The following is a 22,280-nucleotide window of genomic DNA, read 5'->3' as shown; positions in this document are numbered from 1 at the left end:
AAAGTAAAAACAGTTGCTGCCCTCAAGGAGCTCCCACTTTAATGGGGGGAGGCAACAAATACATAAATAGACCTGGAAAGAAAGCATAATCAATATGGGACATGAGGATATTTGCATATTTTCTCATTAAAGTATTATTATATTCATTCAAATGGGTGGTTTTCCTCCCTTCCTAGTCCTCAAGACTTCAACAAAATTTGTCACATGAGAAAATACAGATTGCCAATGGGGACCCCCCCCCCAAGATGATGGATGAATGTGTGAAATTCCCTGGTACTACTGGAAAGGCAGAGGGTTTACCATCCCTGCGTGTATGATGGTGTAGGGGGTTCAAAGGGGGAACATGGTCTTACCATTCTTGGTTGGATCATACTCAGCACAGCCAGATGCAAGCTTTTCAGTCTGGGCGCAGCATCTCCACCTCCCATCCATCCAGAAATTGGGGTGGTACTTAGGCACCAAACTGTTGTTATTCTTGGTTTCTGAAAGAGTATGATAAATATTTAGGTAAAGAAAGGCAGCTGAGATGTTTTGAAGACAAATGGCATGATTGGAGTCCCTAATGTTAGCAACAGCAATCTCTTTGGTTTACTGCAAAAAACGTTAAACTTGAAACCAAAAGGCCTATTTCCAATTCCATCTCAGACACTTACTATGTTTTGCCAAATCTTAGCAAATCTCATTGTCATTTTCTCTATAAAACGTAAATATTACTTACACTGCCTATCTCACCACGTTGTTGGAAGACAAGAATATTGAACTTAGAATCAGAAGACCTGGATCCATATCCTGGCTCAGCTATTTACTACCTTTGTCATCTCAAAAAGTCTTTTAGCCTCTATGGGCCTCCGTTTCCTTACTTGTAAAATGAAAGGAAGGGGGAGGGATACTAAAACTCAAATAGAGACAGATTGCTTTAGGCTGATGCTGGTTTGTTGTTATTGTTCAGTTGTTGTTTGGTTGAGTCCAAATCTTTGTGACCCCATTTGGGGTTTTCCTGGTGTAGATATTAGAGGGGTTTGCTGTTTCTTCTCCAGCTCATTTAAAGATGAGGCAACTGAGACAAACAGGGTTAAGTGACTTGCTCAGGGTCACACAGCTGCTAAGTGTCTGAGGCCAGACTTGAACTCAAGAAGATAAGTCGTCCTGGTTCTAGGTCCAGTGCTCTATCTACTGCACCACCCAACTGCCCCAATATTGAATTGAAAACCACAAATTAATAGTATCTATGTTGCTTTTTGTCAAAACATTTGGTAGTTTTTCAGGAGGCATGTGGCCTACTTGCTTTGAATTTGATTCTATGGACTGTATGATCTCTAAAGTTCCTTCTAATTATAAATCTTATGAACCACGATGCTGAATATCACTCAGAATAACTAAGAGAAATTCTCATGAGTAATAAGTGGTGCAATAGAAAGGATGCTGGATTTTATGTCAGAGGACCTGAGTGTGAAACCACTTACTCCTTGTGTGACCTCAGTGAGTGATTTAACCTCTCTACACCCCGTTTCCTCTGTAAAATGAGGGAGGGGACAAGATGGCCTCAAAGTTCCTTTCCTGCTCTCAATCTGTGATTCCGTGATCCCTATATTGAGGGCAGTAGCAGAACAATCAGTGATCTCAGTTTGTGCCAGTGTTGTCTAAGGAGTGTGTCACAGTGTAAAGAGCACAATGTTAGGAGAGCTGGGACTACCTTTGGGTGAGTTTGGAAAAATCGCCTGAGCTCTCTGGGCTTCAGTCTCCTCATCTACGAAATGAGGAGGCAGATGACCTCTGAGGTCCTTTACACCTGTAACATTTTGTGAATCTAGTTCAGATCGGCAGCTTCTAACAGGCAGAAATAGCTGTGATTCCATTCAACGCAATCCAGAATAGAGCTTAATAAATGCACCTATAGGTAGTCTGAGGGTACCCAGTTCTAAATGATTAACTGCAGATTTTGTACAGTAAACAGAACTCAAAGAGGGTAAGACAGAAGTAGAAGTAAAAGAGATTTTTCTTAAAAACCAAAACCAAAGAACACGTCTCAGGTGCTTCCTGGAAATTATATGCTCTTCTCTAGTAAAACTTCTCAGTGTAATACGTTGTGGTTGAACGTGGTGATCTTAGGCAAGAAAGCACATTAGTAATGGTAGGGCCTTATTTAAATTAAAACAAACTATTTATTGGTTTATTGGCAGCTAAGTGGCACAGTGGATAGAGTGCTGGGCCAGGACTCAGGAAGACTCATCTTAATGAGTTCAAATCCGGTCTCAGACACTTCCTAGGTGTGTGACTCTGGGCAAGTCACTTAACCCTGTTTGTCTCAGTTTCCTCATCTGTAAAATGAGGTGGAGTAGGAAATGGCAAGCCATTCCAGTGTCTTTGCTAAAAAAACTCCAAGTGGGGTCGCAAAGAGTTGGACACAATTAAAACGCTAGAAAACAACAAAATCGGTTTATTAGAGAGGCATTGAAACCTCGTAGCTAGAGGGCTGGAGTTGATGTCAAGAACACCTGAGTTCAAGTTATACGTCTGATGCCAGCTGTGTGACTGCAGGCCAATCTCTAAGATTATTCTACGAAGTTATAGATTTGCTTCTATATGGTTGGTAAATGAAGTTTCCTTCATTGAAAAAAAATCACGGAGCTTTCATGAATTTTTTTGTTACTGCTATGCATTGTTTTAATCACAGGCAAAAGTCTGGTTACCTTCTTTAAGGGCCAACACCCATCTCTGTCGGCTCTCTCGATCAGGAGCGAATACATATAGGAGATAATTATCGTGGACCACCTGGAGTGGGAGACATGCCACAGTATTAGTAAATGCAATGCAACACAAACCTGTTGGCCGACAACAAGATGCTATTTTGCTTTGTGGAATTTTGGCTGGTTCTTCAGATCAGTGGCTTAAACTTTTTGGTCTCAGGATCCCTTTATATTCTTTAAAAAATTATTGAAGATCTAAAAGAGCTTTTGTTTATGTGGGTTATATCTATCAATATTTACTGTATTAGAAATGGAAACTTATTGGTATTATTATGAACATAGCTTTGACTTTGTAGGCCCCCTGTAAAGGTCTCAGGACCCCAGGGATCTCAGAGCAGACTTTGAGAACTGCTGCGATATTGGTTTGGCGCTGTGTAGATAAAACATTTGGACCCTGAGGCGTCATCTTATAGGGACTAGTTTGCTGGGGTTGGAGTCAGGCAGGCCTGGCTTCAAATCTGCTTCTGATACTGATAAGCTGTACGACTGTGGGAAAATCACTTGACCTCTCTAACTTTATTTTTTTATCTGCAAAACTGAGGTAATCATAGCAGTGAAGCTATCTCACAGGGTTATTGTGAAGCTCAAATGAGATAACGTATGTAAAACATATGTAAAAGCGCTCAGCAAACTGTAAAATACCATAGAATTACCAAGCACTCTTAACATGACAGCTGGTCCAAATGATTAAAGTAATGCGGATATTTTGGTGGTTGGTTAATTTAGTCTAAGAGTAAACTTTAGGTGGGAAGCTAGATGATACAATAAAGCACTGGGCTTGGCATCAGGAAGACTCTTCTTCCTGAGTTCAAATCTGGTTTCACAAACTTCCTAGCTGTGTGACCCTGAGTAAGTTGCTTAACTCTGTTTGCCTCAGTTTACTCATCTGTAAAATGAGCTGGAGGAGGAAATGGCAAACCATTCCAGAGTCTTTGCCAAGAAAACCCCAAAATGGGGGTCACTAAGAGTTGGACACACAACTGAACAACAAATGTTAGGTAGATTAGGTTGTTGACCTTGTAAAATAACTTTGATTTACAGAAAATAGCATCTTGACTCTATCAGAAGACAAATTTCTTCTTACTAAGAAAGCACACTTATTTCTCAGCCTACAATTCTGTGACAGTTTTTGGTTGCTCTTTCTGGAATAGGTGATACAAAGATATTAGATGCAAAATATGTAATCAGATTTTCAATCACTAGGCACTGAAGTAATTTCTTTCATTTCAAGTCTTTCATTTTTTTTTTTCACAAAAGTCATAACATAAGGGCCTTTTTCCACAGGAAAGAGATTCTATCCCCATGCTAGGTTTATAATGCATGTTCACAGTTTCAGTTTGGGAGACCCTCCAATAAAGGAATAATTATCTACCTTTCCAACTACATGACTCTCATCAGAGTCATACCAAAGCAATCAATCCATCAGCAAGCATTTATTAAACCGTAATAGGTGCCAGGCATTGTTGTAGGTATTGGAGATACTCAAATACTCAAACGATTTGTGATCTCATCAATTTAGGAGTTCCCTTCAAAGTTGCAAATTGCAACCCATCCACGTTTACCCCTTCTGTTCACCCTTTGTCCACACCTGCTCATAAGTGTGCCACAGGAGATCTACCCAGGATGATAGGGGCCTTCCTGACTTCATTTCACATTATGAAAATACCAGTGAATCTTTCAGTCTATCTACTAACTGTCCTTCTCCCACAACACATGACCAGCCCATCCTCTCTTCCTATCAGATGTTTCCACGATGGGATCTTTTACTGCTGTTATTCTTCCCACTTCTTCATTGGTTATATGTTGCAGCCTGCTCAAACTCAGTGTGCCTCTCCATTGTCCTTTATGTGATAGTCATTTTAATTCTTCAGAGACAGTTGTATTACAGGTCTTGTGGCCGTAAAGAAACACCAGTAGAATGTCAGTATTAAAAAGGCAAGCTTTTCATACTATTTGCTATTTCTTTTTCTTCTGTGTGTTTTGTTTTCTCCTTCTGGTGGTTCCTCCTATTAGTTCTAATTCTTCCTTATAACATCACTAATGTGAAAATATGTTTAATAGGAATGTCTATGTATAGCCTCTATCAGATTGCCCGCCTTCTTGGAGAGGGAGGTGGGGAGGGAGGGGGAAAAATTTTAAACTCAAAAGCTTATGGAAGTGATTGTTGATAATTCAAAATAAATTAATTTTTAAAAAGGTAAGCTTTTTTGCTTCATGGGAAGCTTAGGGTCATTAGAGGAGCTTTGTAATTTCTCAAAGGAGATCCAGCCTCATCTCTTCCTTTTGTTCAACTTTGAACCTACTTTGTTGTAGTATTCTCTCTTCCCAGATAGACAAAGTGATAAACAAGTTGTAAGGGTTTCCTTCCAAATGTATGCCATGATTTGGGCAATAGATTCTCTTCATTTTTCAAGTCTTCCCTATAGGGACGGTCAAGCCAAATTTTTGAGTGGTTACACATCTCTTCTAGGAAGTTCTGCGCTGACCCTGGGTCTGATGTAAGAAGTACAATGTCGTCCGTAACAGGAATATCTGTAGGATCTCACCATCCACAGAGAAACCCTTCGTGACTTGTACTGTACGCTAGCTCTCTTTTATCAGAGCGGCAAAGGGTAGACTTTGGACAAGCACATATCTCCCTGTTATAGGCCTTTCCTGATGTTTATGATCAGAGAGTTGTCGAACAAAATCATTTCTGTTGTGATTTCTGTCTCTCAGGAAATGATTTTTATATATGGATGGGAACCACAACATTGGGAAAGAGCCTTTGAGGCAATATTTTGCTCTGCTAATTCAAATTTTTTTTTTCATAATAAAAAAATGATAAACAAATAGGATCTTATCTCCGTTATATCTCTCAGTCAATTGCTAAATGCTAAGGATGTCATTTATTGTTGAATATTCCTTGTGAAAGCCCTATAACCCCCTACTAGTACCCTCATCTAGGATGTCATTGATTCCTATACAGATGACTTTCATAAAGATTTTGTATAGGTTGAGGGGCAAGCACATAGGTCAGTATTTGTTCATGTTTTCTCAGCTGTCTATTTTTAGTAATAAGGTTTGAGGTTTTTTTTTTCTTACTGTGTCTTTGTTATCTTCCTCTCCTTCAGATTCTTTGCATATCAATCTCTCAAAACTCTCACAATTGTGTCCTCTAGGATACATATACATATATATAATATTATTTAATGTATATACACATATCATATAAAATATATATAATCTGCTGCTTTCCTAGTTTTTCTTCTCTTTATTGCCATTTCCACCCCCCCGCCCCTCCATAAGCACATCTGAGACTGTGATATTGGAGTCCAAATGTAGTGGTTCCACTCTCCTTACTAGGGGAAAAAAATTATTTTGGCAATTATTACAGATGCTTTCCATTTCTTCTACTTCTTATTCTTCCATTTTTGTTTTTAATTGACCTTGGCGTGACTTTGCTTGGTTGAATCTTTTACCAAGCCTTCTTTGAACAGGTCTTATTTTCTACTGTCAGGAAAGATGCCACTTTATGAAAAAATAGGGCTCATAATCAACACTATCCTTCCTCATGAAATTTTACAAATGAATTTATATTGTAAACCAGTATTGGTTTTAACTACCATCTCTCTGCTCAGAGAGTAAGTCCAATGTTGCTGACTATGGCTCTTTCTGGGCTCTTTTTGTCTCTTTGTTGTGGCAATTGATTTAAAGCATTTAAATTTCTGTATAAAAACTGTGTCAATGTAATTTTTTTCTTTCCTTTTTTTTTTTTGGCTAGGCAATTGGGGTTCAGTGACTCGCCCAGAGTCACACAGCTAGTAAGTGTTATGTGTCTGAGGCCAGATTTGAACTCAGGTCCTCCTGACTCCAGGGCCGGTACTCTATCCACTGCACCACCTAGCTGCCCCTGTCAATGTCATTTATAATGTAAAACTGTGTCAATGTCATTTCTGACGTCCATTTCCCATAGTTAAGATAACACCCAGGATTTCACAGACCCAGGATACTCTCATTGAGGAAATTCCCCCAACCCATGGAGATGAGCATTATCTCTGCAAAGGATAGTTTTAGAGAGTTCCCTGGGATGCTGAGAGGTTGTCTCTAGCTCAGGGTCATGCAGCCAACATGCGTCAGAGTTGGGAGTTGAACTCCAGGTCTTCCTGAAGCTGAGATCAGTCATCTTCCCCCCCCCCCCCAGCCAATCCCCCGCACCACACTGCCTCTTTTTATTGCTAATTGCTTGTTTAAGTAGTTCAGGACTGAGTTGTTTTAGTACTCCTTATCTTTTTCTCATTATGATTGTTTTTCCTCTTACTTCGGAAAAGTATGGTCTTTTCCTTGACACATCAGTGGACTGACTGTATACTTACTCTGGTATAATTATTCTGGTATAATTCCCACATTGATTTTTAAAGGCCTTTTCTTCTATGTTAAAATATAACCAATTTCATTGTATGATGGTATTTGTTGCTTGACATGGTCCAGAGCTTACCAATTCTGTTCTTGAAGAAATTGTTCATGACATAAAAGGTATATAATCTATAAGATTTTGGCTTCTCTCATTCCTTTATCCTGAACCACGCTTTTTTATAGAATTCTCGTATTTATTGTCCACCTATCTGCCCATGATTTGCCCATTGTAGGAACTGAATCACATCGATCTTGACATTCTTGCTGAAAACAAAAGTTGGAAGGTGCAGCTGAATGGAAAGATGGCTTGCAAGTACATCTTGGAGAAGCAAAGAAAGCCTTTGGCAGAGTTGGGTTTGTCACATTTAACAACTGGCTTTCCACCACACTCTTAAGTTTAATCTACATTATTAACATTTTCTCCATCACTTTCTTAAGTCTAGGCAATTCACAAAACAATAAACCAAGCCCTGATTTATAGCATTGCCTGTTTCTAAGATGTAAATGCTCACATTGAAAATTGAACAGCTGACTCTCAGAAGTGCTTTGAGTTGGCTCCAGCTCAAATGCATCAAGAACTTTATTTCATGGGATATCGGGTCATCTCATATTGCAGTGCTCATTATTAGCATTTGCAAAAGGACCACTATCCAACTAATTGAAGCTTATACATCAGTAATAGTCACTGAGGATGAAGAGGTGGAGCGATTCTATCAAAAATGATGAAATCTTCTAAAGTAGATCAATATATACTCTGATATTTGATGACTTCAATGCAGAAGTAAGGATAGTGAAAAATATAGGACCTAGGGATACAAAGATAAAAATGAAACAATCTCTGTCCTCAAGGAACTTCCATTCTATTCTGAGAGACATTGTTATTCAGTAATTTCTGACTCTGACCCCATTTGGGGTTTTCTTGGCAAAGATGTTGGTGTGATTTATCATTTTCTTCTCCAGCTTGTTTTATAGAGAAGAAACTGAGGCAAAGAGGGTTAAGTGGCTTGCCCAGGGTCACACAGCTAGTAAATGTCTGAGGCCAGATGTGACCTTCGGCGTACCCCCTAGCTACCCTTCTGGGAGACGATAGCACACTTCTAAGTATATGTATACATAAGAGGAGTACAAAGGGAGGGGGAAGATGGGTAGCAGGTAAAGGGATCAGGAGAGGCCTCATGTAAGTGCCTGATATTTGAGCTGAGCTCTGAAGGAAACTAGGAATTAATCACAACTTCAAAAAATTCGTGATGAAATATACCTGCCACCTCTATGCAAAGAGGTGCCAGACTAGAAGTAGAGAATCAGGAGTGCATTCTCAGACAAGGCCAGAAGAGAAGGCTTCTGCTGGGGGCAGGGAAGGAAGAATTGTGTACAGGGAGAGAGAGGAGGAAAAAAGAACATCAATAAAACCTTTTTTCTTTTTTAAAGAACATAAGAAAAAAAAGGAGCAGATGGAGACTAAAATAGAACGATTTTCTTAGTCTTATTAAACTTAGTGTGCATATTTCTTTAAAAAAAAAAGACCAAATAATAGAAGCTCACAGTTTCTTATATAATCTTTCCTTTCCAGTTTCTTATATAATCTTCTTTAAGAATGCAGGCTCCTTGAGGTCAGGGTCTGTTTTTACTTTTCCTTTGAACCTTCAGTGCACATCTATGTCAGAGTCATTGGATAGGGACCACCTGATTTACCACTGTTGAACTTGGGTCCCCATTGAAGGAAGGACCCCTTTCTATAGAATTGTAAAGAAATTCCTAGCTGTGATGGGCTGAAAGTTGTGGGGACAGCACCCTTAACCACATTTTGCTCATGACTTCTGAAATTGAAACCGACACCTCTACTTGCAATCTATCAGTTACAAAGAAAACACAGACATCTTAGGGGCCCTCTCTAAATTGCAAACCAGTATTCCAGAATCTAGGTGGTACAGAGGATAGAGTATTGGGCCTGGAGTCAGGAAGATTCATCTTCCCGAGTTCAAATCTGGCCTCAGACACTTAATAGCAGTGTGACCCTGGGTAAGTCACTTAACCCTCTTTGCCTCAGTTTCTTCATTTGTAAAATGAGCTGCAGAAGGAAATGACAAACTATTCCGATATCTTTGCCAAGAAAACCCCAAATGGGGTCATAAAGAGTCAGACACAACTGAAAAATGACTCAACAACAACAAAAACAAACAGACAAAAGAAACAGCAAAAATACCCTGAAGTCAATATCCACCAGCCTGCATCCTCTCATAACTAAGCCCAGTCTCTGTGGCACTGGGAATTAGAGGCTAACACTCTATGGTTTAGTTGATTTACCTGGAAGGGGTATTTATAGTGGCAAGGGATGCTGATGTCACTCTTCACAATCTCCACACATTTGATTCTGGAAAGTTCAATGGAACCCTTCAAAGTTCGCTTTTTCTGTGGAGAGAAAATCATAACTCTAATTAAGCAAATGTTCTCAAGAGTTCTGTCCAGAGTGATTCTGAATGATAGAAGTGGCAATATAGAGAAAAATTCTGAGTTAGGAGTCAGGGGACCTGGGTTCAAATATCAGCTCTTTCGTTTGCTACCTTGCCTACCAGAAGTAGTGAGGTGGTACAGAAGATAAAGCATCATACCTGAAATCTGGGAGACCTGAGTTCAAATCTAGCCTTAGATACTTACCAGCTATGTGACTAGGCAAATCGGTTTCCTCATCTGTAAAATGAAAAGGTTGGCCTTGATGACTTCTAAAATTCCTTTCAGCTTTAAATTTATGATCCTATGATTAAAAAATCCAGCAGCTTTCCCCCTTTCCTTCCTCAATCCTTAATTCTCACTCATAAATCCTCCCCTGCCAAAATGACTGAGCGGGTCTATCTCCATCCTTTAGTGAGAACGATTGCTTGATCTCTACAGCAGATACAGACGCTGCTGCTGACTCACCATCAATAGGACATGCTCTGAGTTGCTTTCCCATTAGTGATGATAGGTTTGTATGGGACATGTAATCATAGATATAAAGCTGGAAGTGACCTTAAAAGTTGTTTAATCCAACCCCCTTATTTTACAGATGAAGAAACTAACCCAGAGAGGAGAAATATCTTGTCCAAGGTAACACAGGCAGTAAGCATTAGAGCCAGAATTTTAACTCGGGTCCTGTGACTCCAAGTTCAGTATTCTTTCCACTGCAAAGTACACAGTATTTTACAAAATTTCCCATGTGACTAATGACACACATTTGAGAGGCAGGCAGTTGAAGTTCAGGTTAAGTAAAATCTATGGTCATAAGCACAGCACAGCTAACTGGTTTATCTGTGGTTCCAACCCACTGCCTCATTAGTTAATAATTTAAACCTGTAGTCCTAAATAACAACACTATGAGTTGGACAAAATTGACATTCAGTACCCCCTTCTCATCACTTTCTATAACCACCAGGTACCATTTACTTTCCTTTGGCTAATTATGGTACCATTGTGGTGTCGCGATTGCAACTGTTTTTACTATATATCACATTCTGTACCTTTCCCTTTGTTATATTCCCGTGAAAACCTGCCCATCCCAGGAGTCTTCCTATGCTAGCCTGAAAAAGTAATCTATGGTAAGATGTTTATGACTTCCTTAGGATCACCCGTGGAAGTCTGTTGTAAAAACAGATCTTACCCATAGATTTGGATGTATCACCTATAGGTCAGGAACCTCATGGGCAAACCACAGTACATTTACAATATAAATTTGCCTCTATAATAAAAAAAATGCATGAGTGTTTGTAAAACAGCCTCCCTGCTATATTCTTGCCCCTGAGAAATCACCAATGGGGACATGTTAAAAAAAAAAAGTTGTTTAGTATTGCCCACAGTGAGATAGGCTGCTTTGGAAGATAGTGATTTCCACCTCATTAGAAGTCTTCAGAAATAGACTGAAGCATACTGTTTTTCACTTCCTTCCTTCCTTCCTTTTTTTTGTTTGAGTTTTTTTCCACAAAATGACTAATGTGGAAGTATTTTTACATTTCACACGTATATCCTATATCAGATTGCTTACTATCTCAGGCAGGGACGAGGGGAAGGAGAGAGTGATAGAATTTGGAATTCAAAACATTAAAAAAAACCTGATGTTAAAAATTGTTTCTACATGTAATTGGGGGAAAATAAAATATTTTTAAAGAAGTCTTTAGGCAGAGACTGGATACCTATTTGTTGAGCATACTGTAATGGAAGTTCTAGTTTAGCTACAAGTTGAATTAGATGAAATCTGAGATAGTGTCCAAGCTTAAAACTCTGTCATTCTAGGACTGTAACTTCTTAAAATGAAAGTAAACCAGGATACAAAAAGTGGCACCTCAGTCATCAACTTATTTTGTGACTTTCCACAAGTCACTTTATGTCTCTGGGACATTTGTAAAATGATAGATACTAGGTGGTCACTAAAGTCCTTTCTCATCCTAAGATCCTATGGACCTTACATGAAGGATTAGTAACAGCTGCCTATAGGAACCTCTATGAGCATGCTGTCTCCTCAGACACAAGCTAGCTTCTCTTTAGAGTCTGTCACAGCTGGGATTAGACACTGTAGCTCTTGCCATAATCATAGCTCTTTAGTACAGTGCATCTGAGTAGCTTCCAAAACAGGCTGAGTACAAAAGATTGTTTTCTTGTATCCATCAGCAACTGCCCAGAGACATGGTGCATAGATTTTTGAATTACAGAGGTTACAAGGCTTCCAGTTCTACATCTCTGTGGTCTGCTTGATGGTATATCTGATGCAACGAAAGTAAGGAAAGTGACAGCAATCTTGTTATCTCTTTGCTGATGTCTCTGTATTTAGGAACAAGTTAAAAGATCTTTTAAATCTTTGCCAAACTGAAAAACTAATGCACATGCCTCCATATTCCTTCTGGTTAATGACTGATTGCTTTCTCCTTGTCCTTGTCATCTTTTATTTCTTTATTTCTATTTTTATTTAATGGGGGTGAGGAGAAGAAGAAAAATGAGGGGAGAATAAATTGGGTAATTTCATTAGAACTCCCAGTGAGAAGAAAGAAAGAAGAAAGAAAGAAAGAAAGAAAGAAAGAAAGAAAGAAAGAAAGAAAGAAAGAAAGAAAGAAAGAAGGAAAGAAGGAAAGAAGGAAAGAAGGAAAGAAGGAAGGAAGGAAGGAAGGAAGGAAGGAAGGAAGGAAGGAAGGAAGGAAGGAAGGAAGGAAGGAAGGAAGAAAGACAGGAAGGAAAGGAAGGAAGGAAGGAAGAAAGAAAGAAAGAAAGAAAGAAAGAAAGAAAGAAAGAAAGAAAGAAAGAAAGAAAGAAAGAAAGAAAGAAAGAAAAAACTCCCAATGAGGAAAATGTCTTTACTAATGTGGATTGGCAGCACCTGCTTAGCAAATTATCTTAGAGATCTGCTGAGGAAACTGAGAAGTTAGGGGACTTGCCCAGGATCACATTGATTGTGTATGACAGGAGCTAGATTTCAACCTAGGTCTCTTTAATCTCACTTTAGCCACTATATCACACTGTCTCTATCTTCCTTATTGGTTAATGTTCTTCATCTGGCCTCTCGTCATTTAAATTCTCAATGCCATAACCTCCCCAACGTCTAACATATGGGAAGCATATGATTCTTTGAGTCAGTGATATATGAGGATATAGATGAGGATCGGTCAGTGATATACGAGGGTCGGGAGATGTTTTTCTTGGACAAGAAATGACTTGGGGAGGAATCGGGGGGGGGGAGGGACATGACAGTTGTCTCAAATATTTGAAGGGCTATCTTAAGGGATTAGATTTGTTTTCCTTGGTCCTAGAGGGCAGAACTAAGAGTAATGGGGGGAAATAATAAAGAGACCAGTTCAGGCTTGATCTCAGGAAAACCTGCTGTAAACGAGAGCTCTCCGAAAGTGGAATGGGCTATCATTTCACTGGTGGTGGGTTCTCCATCCTTACATCTAACTGTGGCTGGATGACTGGGTGTTAGGTATATTACAGTGGGGATTCCTCTCATGAAGAGACTGGATTAGATGGACACTGACATCCCCTTCAACTCTCAGTTTCTGTGATTCTATAGTTCTGTAAGCACTAGGGTAGTTGCTATTCATTCTTCATTCTCAAAGAGGACCAATGACATCGCAAGGGTGATGTCTTGACTTGTACATGAATAGGACATGAGTGGGGCAGAGCTGTGTAAAGTCATCAGCCTCACTCTTTCCTCCAGAGTCATTAATGTCCAGTGACAAGACAAAGGTCAAGACGACTGGAGATGGCCCAGGATAAAGTGGGTGACCTTGGCCTTTCTAAATTAAGGTCTTTTCCAGGTCTCAGTAGAAAGAGTAAGTAAGGGCAAGTAACTGATAGGGCTTGGTTCTTGTCCCAGCTCTGTCACAAGTCTGTGTGACCCTGGGCAAATAGTTTTCCCCTTTGTGGCCTCATTTTCCACATCTGTAAAATGGGAAAGCTGGGTCAGGACTAGATACTTCAAATCTGTGATGATAGGATCCTCCATGTCTAAAAGACTATGATGATATCAGCCTGGGTACTTTCAGGAGCTATGTAAATAAGGCTTCAAATATGGACAATAAAGCTAAATTGTGGTTTGAGGATCTGGATTAGAAGAAAAGTCTCTATGGGAAGCTCTAAAATTTCAGGTGAAGTCCTTTCAGTTCAAATTCAAAACATCTATCTTTGGAGACAAAACTTGCCCCAAGGAGTTTTCAATATTCTTTTATTTTTAAGTGGGAAGCTGAACCAAGACTGTGGTTGTCCCTAAGACTCAAACCAACCTGTCTTATAAAGCTTGCCTTCCTGATGAACCCATTGCTCGTGTGTTTGAATGGGCTTAATACAGCAGCCTTGCAGTCCTTTTTGATTATCATCTGACTGTCCATGTTTGCCTTCAGAAGCCATTCTACTCCCTCTTTGTCCTCAGGCACAATTTCCCTCATGGCCTCCTCTCCTGATGCAACATGAGTCCTGATGCCTCAGAAACAACTGGCCAAGCTGTGCCTGAATGAAACACAGGTCAGGAGGTTAAACACAATCCTGTGTCTGGGAAGTGTCTATTGCCCTATAATCTCCCCCAAACAACCGTGCTATTTCTGAAAATACCAGGGTGAAATAGTCCAAGAAAAACAGTAAAAGATCACTCCCATAAGCCAGAGGGAGCCCAAGGAAAACCTGCCCTCGGTTTTCTGTTTGTTATTCTGTCTGCCTAGCTCAGAATTATATCGTCTTTTGGTCTCATCTCTTTCATCAGCTGGGTACAGAGCTAGAAGATATTTGGCAACATCAGGGCTTCATGTAGGATACTTGGCATATGTACATCACAATTCAAAGGGACAAACTATTTATGTCCATACTTATGCAAAAAAATGCACACTCCATAAAAAAAACATGCCTTTTTAATCATCCTTTAAAAAGAGTAAATTTTATGGTGGCGTGGCTCAGTAGATAGAGGTCCAGCCTTGAGAGCAGGAAGGCCTGGGTTTAAATTGTGCTTCCAACATATTCTAGCTGTGATACTTAGACGTAACTTCTTCATTCCTAAGAAGTTCTCTAAGACTATTAAGGTACACAGTGATGGACGGAGCGTGGTACCTACCTCCCAACAGAAATGTGATGGAATCAAGGTGCCAAATGAGACATACATTTTTGGGTAACAGCCAATTTGGGATTTTTTTTTTGCTTGACTATGCGTGTTTGTTACAAGGGTTTTCTTTTATCTTTTTCTTTTTTTTCAAGGGTAGGAGGAGAAAATATATTTTTGTTAATTAAAAAAATTGAAATTTTAAAACAGATGTAAACACTATCAGGTACAGATGAGTTGTCAATATGCATTGCTGGAAGATGTTTCTATACCAAGAGTTCCCCTCATTAGTGAAATCAAACTCTTCCTTACAGTCCATGGGCTGAATTCAATTCCACAGCCCTGATTTGGTACTCTAGACTCACTGCTATAGTCTTGTCATTGGCCTGGCACTTCAAGTAATTTTTAAATTGTATTGCCATTTTCCCAGGGATAATGATGGCTCCACATTTACATACACACATACACATATACATACACACATACACACACATATATGGTATCTTTATGTATATGTGTATGTGTGTATGTAAATGTGGAGCCATCATTATCCCTGGGAAAATGGCAATACAATTACATACACACATACACACACATATATGGTACCTGTATGTGGATGTCTTTCATGTACATATGCTTTATGAAGTACTTTAGGTCACCATCTAATCTGATCCTCAGAACAAGCCCTGAGGAGGGGAAGAAAGAAAATATTATTATCCCCACCTAACAGATGAAGGAACTGAGATGAGAGAGGTTAAGTAACTTGCCCAAGTTACACAGCTAGTAAGTTGTAGAATGTGCACTAAAACCCAGATCTTCTGATCCCAAGTCTCCTATTCTTTTCATTAAAACCATGCTCTTCTCTTAAATTCCTCAACCCTTAGTCCTGGGACTTTCTTGGCACCTGGAATAACACCATGAAGGCAGTTGTCTATTTCACCCATACTGTACATGATTTAAGGGGATTTGGTTTTGATGGTGGTGGTGGCTTGTTTAAGGGAAAAAAAAAAAGATCACTTGTTATAATGGATAGACTGTTGGATTAACAGTCAGGAAATCTGGATCCTGCTTCTGTGTCTGCTGCTAACTCTCTAAGTGACCTTGGGAAAGTCTCTGCCTTCTCTGGTCCTTAGTTTTCTCCTATATAAAATCAAATGGTTGTCCTGGAAAATGTCAAAGGTCCCATTCAGATTCTGAGGTTCTATGATTCTATGGGTTACTAAAAAAAACCCCAAAAACCTCCAGGGATCTCCCTGAAGATTCTAACATTACCTATGTGAAAAGTACCCAGGATGAATCATGCATCCACTCACTTCCTGAAGTCTTGATTTTATACCCTTTACCCCCTGAGCCTTCCCCTTTTTTCCTAGGATACAATGTCAGTACTGACTCAAAGTAAGAAGTACTATTAATAGAAACACAAGTGCAGTTCTCATCCAGCCATGGTTGGGTTTTTCCTGAAGGTTCTCACCTAAACCCTACATGCTAAACTAATGAGATTTGCATTTGGTAGAGTCGAAGGTTTGAGTGGACAGTTAAAACACAGAAAACTCTAATCAACCCATAACTTTGTCCTTTCTTCTTTTCCATTAAGACCTTCCATAGACATCACAGACACATAATTTTCCTCCTTTTCTGGTGGCATGAAGTGCCACAAGGCTGATTATGGTATGGAGAAGACCATCCAGATCATCTTACAATTGGACCATTCATCAAACATCATACCCTGATTGCCACCAAAAGAAAGGACAATATTTGGCATAGACCCATCACATTGTGACTTTGGCAGCAGAAGGTGGCAGCAGAATTGTCCCCATATGTAAATTTTCTATCAAACATGTAAAGGATCTGGCTGACTACTGTGGCAACCATATGACCCATTATAGTGAAGAGTATTTAGTGAACCTGACTCCAATACTTCTGCATGTACACATGGAACTACTTGGAGTCTTTCAATCAGTCACATTCCCTTGGAATATTAGCCAGCTTTGCCTATATCTTCTATGGGTGTTGAGTTCCCTATGTATTAAGAGATTCTGTAAAAGAAACCTGTTAGGTGTAAAAAAATACTAACCATGAGTCATACGTGACAGATAGCTCATCAGAATAAAGCAGGGTTGAGATTTTTCCCCAGATAGTTGGAGCCAAAGTGAAGGGTTCCATCTAGATTATCTGGCACAGCTGTTTCTTTGCTTCCGCTCCAGTCTGCAAATACTTTTTCAAACCACTAATTATTTTAGTGCTAAGTAATTTGAAAGGCAAGTTTAAAATGCTTTTGTGTGGCTATCTTTCAACACATTGTGGTTTCTCTCATTGGTCCAGAGTGAAGTTTCAGCATTAGCCTCAAATTCAGTTCTGTGAAAGAATCCATTCCCTATATATACTTAAAAGCCTGATAAATAATTGTTGATTGATCGGCCTGAATAATAGCAAGGGATATTACTAATGAAAAGTAAGTTCCATGGCGGAGAGACTTTTTATCTTTGTATCCCAGGTACTAGCACATTTTTTTTTTGTTCACTGTATGGGCTTAATAAATATTTCTGAATCTAAATGAATTAAGTGAGAAAAAAGGACAACTGAGATAAGATGGACCTCAGAGAAAGGAGATTATAGCCCTTCTTCATTCATTCATTAAAAAAATGTATTAACTGCCTGCTATATGCTAGGCCTTTGAGATACAAAGACTAAAAGAGCAATCCCTGCCCTCAGGGACTTTACCGTTTATTGATGTAAGCAATAAATACACACTATAAGCAAATACAAACTATATATGCAATGTAAATACAAAGTAATTGGGAGAGAGGGACACCAGTAGATGTAGAAATTAGGAAAATTCTCTCTAAAAGTAGAGCATCTGAACAGGGCTCTGAAGGAAACCGGGGATTGTTAGAGTCAGAGATGAGGAGGGAGTGCATTCTAGGCATTAGAGGATGTTAGCACATTTCATGAGGATGTTCACCCAGGGAATTTTATTTATTTATATTTTTAAGGCAGACATTTATTGACTATGCAATCACAAAGGATATTATTCATCAAGCAAAAGAATCTAAAACTAAGCTTAAAAAAGTCAAAATTAAACTTTACTTTATAATAAACTCTGCAAACGACTTCTTTTAGTCAACCCCTTCCCCTTCAATAGAGAACAGCCTTTTTACCGGTATCTTCTTGGATTTAAAAAAAAAGGAAGAGAAGTATCTTTGCAGTGATACTCTATTCCCCTACCTCCACACTTTGCCATGAAGAACATGGTGGAGTTTAAAGATTGGTGACCAAAGGTACATCCTTTTAAAGTTTTAACTTTTTTGCCTCCTTTAACATTGTCAACCAGAGCCTTAGAAAACAAAATGGCCAGAGGAGTCATATGGGAAAATAAGGTCTAGATGAGTTTCCTTGACCCAGCTATAGCCAATTGGAATGACAAGAGCAGGACTTCAACCTTCTGGGGTGAGTAGCTAGCCACCTACGTTCCTCCCCCATAGGAACTGGGCTCCGCCGAGCGGAAGCCCTCCCAAAGCAGCCAAGGAAACATTAGAGCCTGGAAGGATATAGAAGGGCCTTTGATTGGGGTGCCACTAGGCCAACAGACATTCCTACTTCTTCTGAAGGGAAGTTAGTGGGAAATAGAAGCGGGAAGCAGGAGTAGCAGAGGTGGCAGCTGCAGCAACAGGGAGACTTGGAAAGCCTCCCTTAGCTCTTGTGGGGTCTGGATCCCAGCTAGCCCCATTGTGGTGATAAGAGGGTGCTCACACATTGTAATATGCCTGGGCATACTCTGCATATATTAGATAGATGTCTATGATTTTAGTCATGCCCTCAAGGAGCTTACATTCTATTGATTCTGAGAAATAGTATTATGGAATAGAATGAGCTACAGTGAACTGTTCATCTCTGGAGGTCTTCTGGTGAAGGCTGGGCATCCATTTCTTGAGGTTATTGTAGAGAGTATTCCTATTTAGGGTGTAGTTTGGACCGGGGGAAAGGCAGTTAGGTAGCACAGTAGATAGAGTACTGAGCCTGGAGTCAGGAAGACTTATCTTTCTGAGTTCAAATCTGGCCTCAGACATTCCTAGCTGTGTGACCCTGAATAGGTCATTTAACCCTGTTGGCCTCAGTTTCCTCATCTGTAAAATGAGCTAGAGAAGGAAATGACAAATCACTCTACTAGTTGCCAAGAAAACCCCAAATGGGGTCACGAAGAATCAGACGTGACTGAAATGACTGAAGGATAACAAAATTGGACTAGAAGCCTCAGAGGTCCTTTCCAACTTTGGGGTCCTACAATCTGAGGGTGATGGTCAGTCATAAGCCTCCTAATTTCCATATGATGATGTAAAGCTTGTCTACATGTTATAGAGTTTTTACTCCCCAAAGACAAAAGGAAATCCACTATGAGCAAGGACAGTCAGGCATAGTTCTACAATGGTCCATTTTCTGTTTTCCTAGTGATCACTAAGATTTGTTAGGCAAACCCTGCTTTGTGATAGGGATCTTATCATTTTAGAGAAGAGTTGATAAGCACAATGAAGCAGATTTGTCGTCATATCATTCAAATGTACCATTCTTCAATCAATCAATCAATAGGCAAACATTTGTTAAGCGCTTGCTACAACACGTGCCAGGTACAATTCCAGACGTGCTAGGCACAGAGGATATAAAGGTAAAAACCACCTCTGCCTTCAAAGTTACATTCTACTAGGGCAAAACAACATGTGCACAAACACATAAGAAAACCCAAAGAATACAAGAAATTTCAATGGACACTAATAGCTATGGGGATTGGGGAAAGGGTGTCAAATTTGAGCTAAGCTTTGGAGGAGTCTAGGGATCATAAGAGGTAGGGGTAAGGGGAGGGTGAATTCTAGGCATAGTGGACAGTCTTCATGAAGCCGTGGAGACCGGGGACATTGTGTCATGGTTGGGGAAGAGCAAGAAGGCCAGTTGGACTGAAATGGAGAATGAATGGAGGGGAGTAATGTATAATGAGTCTTGATGGATAGGTTGGAACTAAATTGTGAAGGGCTTGAAATGCTGAACAGAGGAGATTATTTCCAAGCTGGGAGTCACAGAGCTTTCCGATTTAGAAAAAGTTCATTCACTGCAGCAAACCAACTACTGTGATCCAAGGGAAGGAATAATTGTAGAACTGAGACATGACTGGTCTTTTGTTTTAGCTCATGATTATTGTACAAGCTCACATCCTAGGGTTCTCCTTCTACTTTATTATGGAAAGGACCTTTGAAATCATTAATTCTGACCTATCCATTCTATAGATGAAGTAACTCAGTCCCAGAAAAGGTAAAATAAAACAGCCTGAAATGTGAGAATGAAGACCTGGGTTTAGATTCCCAACTCTACCATTTATGACCTGGAAGACCTTGAGAAAATCATTTCACTTCTCTTTGCCTCTGGCTCTTCATCTGAAAAATGGACATATTAATATCTACCTGAGGAGTCCCTTAACCTGACAGTGCCACAGACAACTAACTTTCTAAGACTGTAAATTGCAGATTAGGTGCTGATATGCATTGTGGAGGGAATTTCCTCACTGGGAGTTTCCATATATAAATGAAATCAGAGGTCCAGATCTAAACTAAACAAAACAAAAACAAACAAACAAAACACCCTCCACCCACCCACCCACCCACCCACCCTCCCACACCTTATAATGTAGTTGTAAAAAATGGAAAGAGGTAATGTATGTATGTGTAGAAAGATAGACTTTTTTTACTGGCCAAAATATAACAAGCAGGCATTGCTGCTATATTTTGACCAACAAAAAACTAAATTCTCCCTACTATACATGAAAAGTACTTCCTAAGACAGAAAGATCTATGTAAATATATTATATTGTTGGTGGAATAAACAGGACCGAACTCAGGCTTCTCAGCTCCCAGCTTTTCCTCATATCAAACTTCCTCCTGTAAAATGGAGGCAATAATAATTCACTCTCTGAACTGTTATGGAAACAAAACAGCACTTGTGAGCCTTGGCTGAGCTATTCTGAGAGCATGCAATATAAAACGCTATAGTTAAAACTTCAGTATAAAACTGTCTGGGGGATTGGGTTATCCAGCACAGGGCCAGTTTGAGGAAGCTTTGTGAGAAAAGCCTAAACGTTTTTGTTGATTCTCATCTAACTGGCTGGCCCATTTTTCCTGTTGGCACAAATCTCCCCATTTCTCCAGGGACCCAGTTCCCTCCCTTTCTTTTCTCTAGCCAGCACTTTTAGCTTAGTCATTTTTTGGACCCTCCCTCTGTTTGTTGTGTGTTGAATTTCCTCAGGATCCTGCTAGGTGGCTACCTGCTAATTTGATAGTGCCAGCTAATAATGACTTATATGTTCTCTCTACCAGGTAATATTTGCCTTTTCAGTTAGTGGGGAATTTTAGGCACCTTAACACCACCCGTGGGGGAAGTATTTTGGAGCAGTGTTTTTGTTTTTGCAACTCATTCATTACATCATACTACGAAAGCATCTGTTTCCCCTAAGAGTGTGTGTGTGTGTGTGTGTGTGTGTGTGTGTGTGTGTGTATGCATATGCATATGCAGGTTTGCATGCATGTAAATGTATATGCATAGATTAATACAATACAAAGTTGGAATGTTAGTGGTAAAAAAAATTGAAGTGATTTAGGAAAATTTGAGGATAAAAAGACTACAAATAAATAGGGAATCAGGCAAAGCTTCATGAGTTGACACTAGTTGAGTCTTGAAGGAAGTTCAGGATATTAAGAGAAAGAGATGTAGAAAGAGAGCATCTGAGGTACAGTGGGTTGGACGGCATACTAAGAGAAAAATGGCACATCAACTCTGGTGACCAGCTCATAGTCCAGTTTATCTGGTATATAGACTTCAGGAAGAAAAGTAGCCATAAATAAGACTAGAAATGTAAGTTAAAACCAGATTATAGGGGACCCTAAATGCCAGGCTAAAGAATTTTTAGTTTATCCTTGGGCAATAGGGAACCATTAATAGTTTTTGAGTGGGAGAGTAACATGATGAGAATGTTGCCTTATTAAGGGGAACTCAAATGTCTCTTTGAGGATTAAATTTGATGAAGAGCGCTTCTGAATGCCAGCACTATAATAGTATTCTTCAATACTTAAAGCTTCCCATTAGAAACATAATCTTCCCTAAAAAAGGTAATAACTTGAAGATAAAAATGGGATATTTTGTGGTCAAGTGTTCTTTAGAGTGAACCCATAGTTTAACTTAATGCTGCCAACCATCTTCACTGCCTAATTAATGCTCAGACTTGATGTGTCTCTTGAATGTCACTTTAAATGCTTTCTTATTGAAATGGAATAGGGACCTAGTTAAAGTTCACTTAGAAAGAGGGTGATGGAGAGAAAATTAGAATGGTAAGCAATGAAACACATCAGGGAGCCTCTATATAAATTATTCTGGCTCCATGGAAATTATATGGTAACTCAAAGCCCTTGGGCCAGATTATTAACCTATGGAGTATACAGTCTACTTTTACTGGATTTCAAGGAACTAGAGAGAAATTTGATCTAAGGGGGAATTTTATATGCATGGGAAACTACTTAAGAGTTTCTGCTCTCACCTTTTCAGTGGCCCTAGAGTGTCAT

General features: G+C 39.5%; 1 protein-coding gene across 1 annotated transcript in view; it reads right to left on the bottom strand.

Moving 5' to 3' along the window:
• Positions 1–22,280, bottom strand: part of ITK (IL2 inducible T cell kinase) — an 86,423-nt gene that overhangs the window by 51,783 nt on the left and 12,360 nt on the right. The window contains exons 2-4 of the mRNA XM_020974614.2: positions 9,447–9,551; positions 2,691–2,772; positions 354–482 (exon numbers count right to left, since the gene is read on the bottom strand). Coding sequence (XP_020830273.1) covers positions 354–482; positions 2,691–2,772; positions 9,447–9,551 — 316 coding nt within the window. The remainder of the gene's footprint in view (positions 1–353; positions 483–2,690; positions 2,773–9,446; positions 9,552–22,280) is intronic.

Source organism: Phascolarctos cinereus, unplaced genomic scaffold (assembly GCF_003287225.1).
Source record: "Phascolarctos cinereus isolate Bilbo 61053 unplaced genomic scaffold, phaCin_HiC Scaffold_2;HRSCAF=192, whole genome shotgun sequence".
Taxonomy (NCBI): Eukaryota; Metazoa; Chordata; class Mammalia; order Diprotodontia; family Phascolarctidae; genus Phascolarctos; species Phascolarctos cinereus.
The sequence above is the reverse complement of the archived record's forward strand: the minus strand, read 5'-3'. Positions and strand labels throughout refer to the sequence as shown.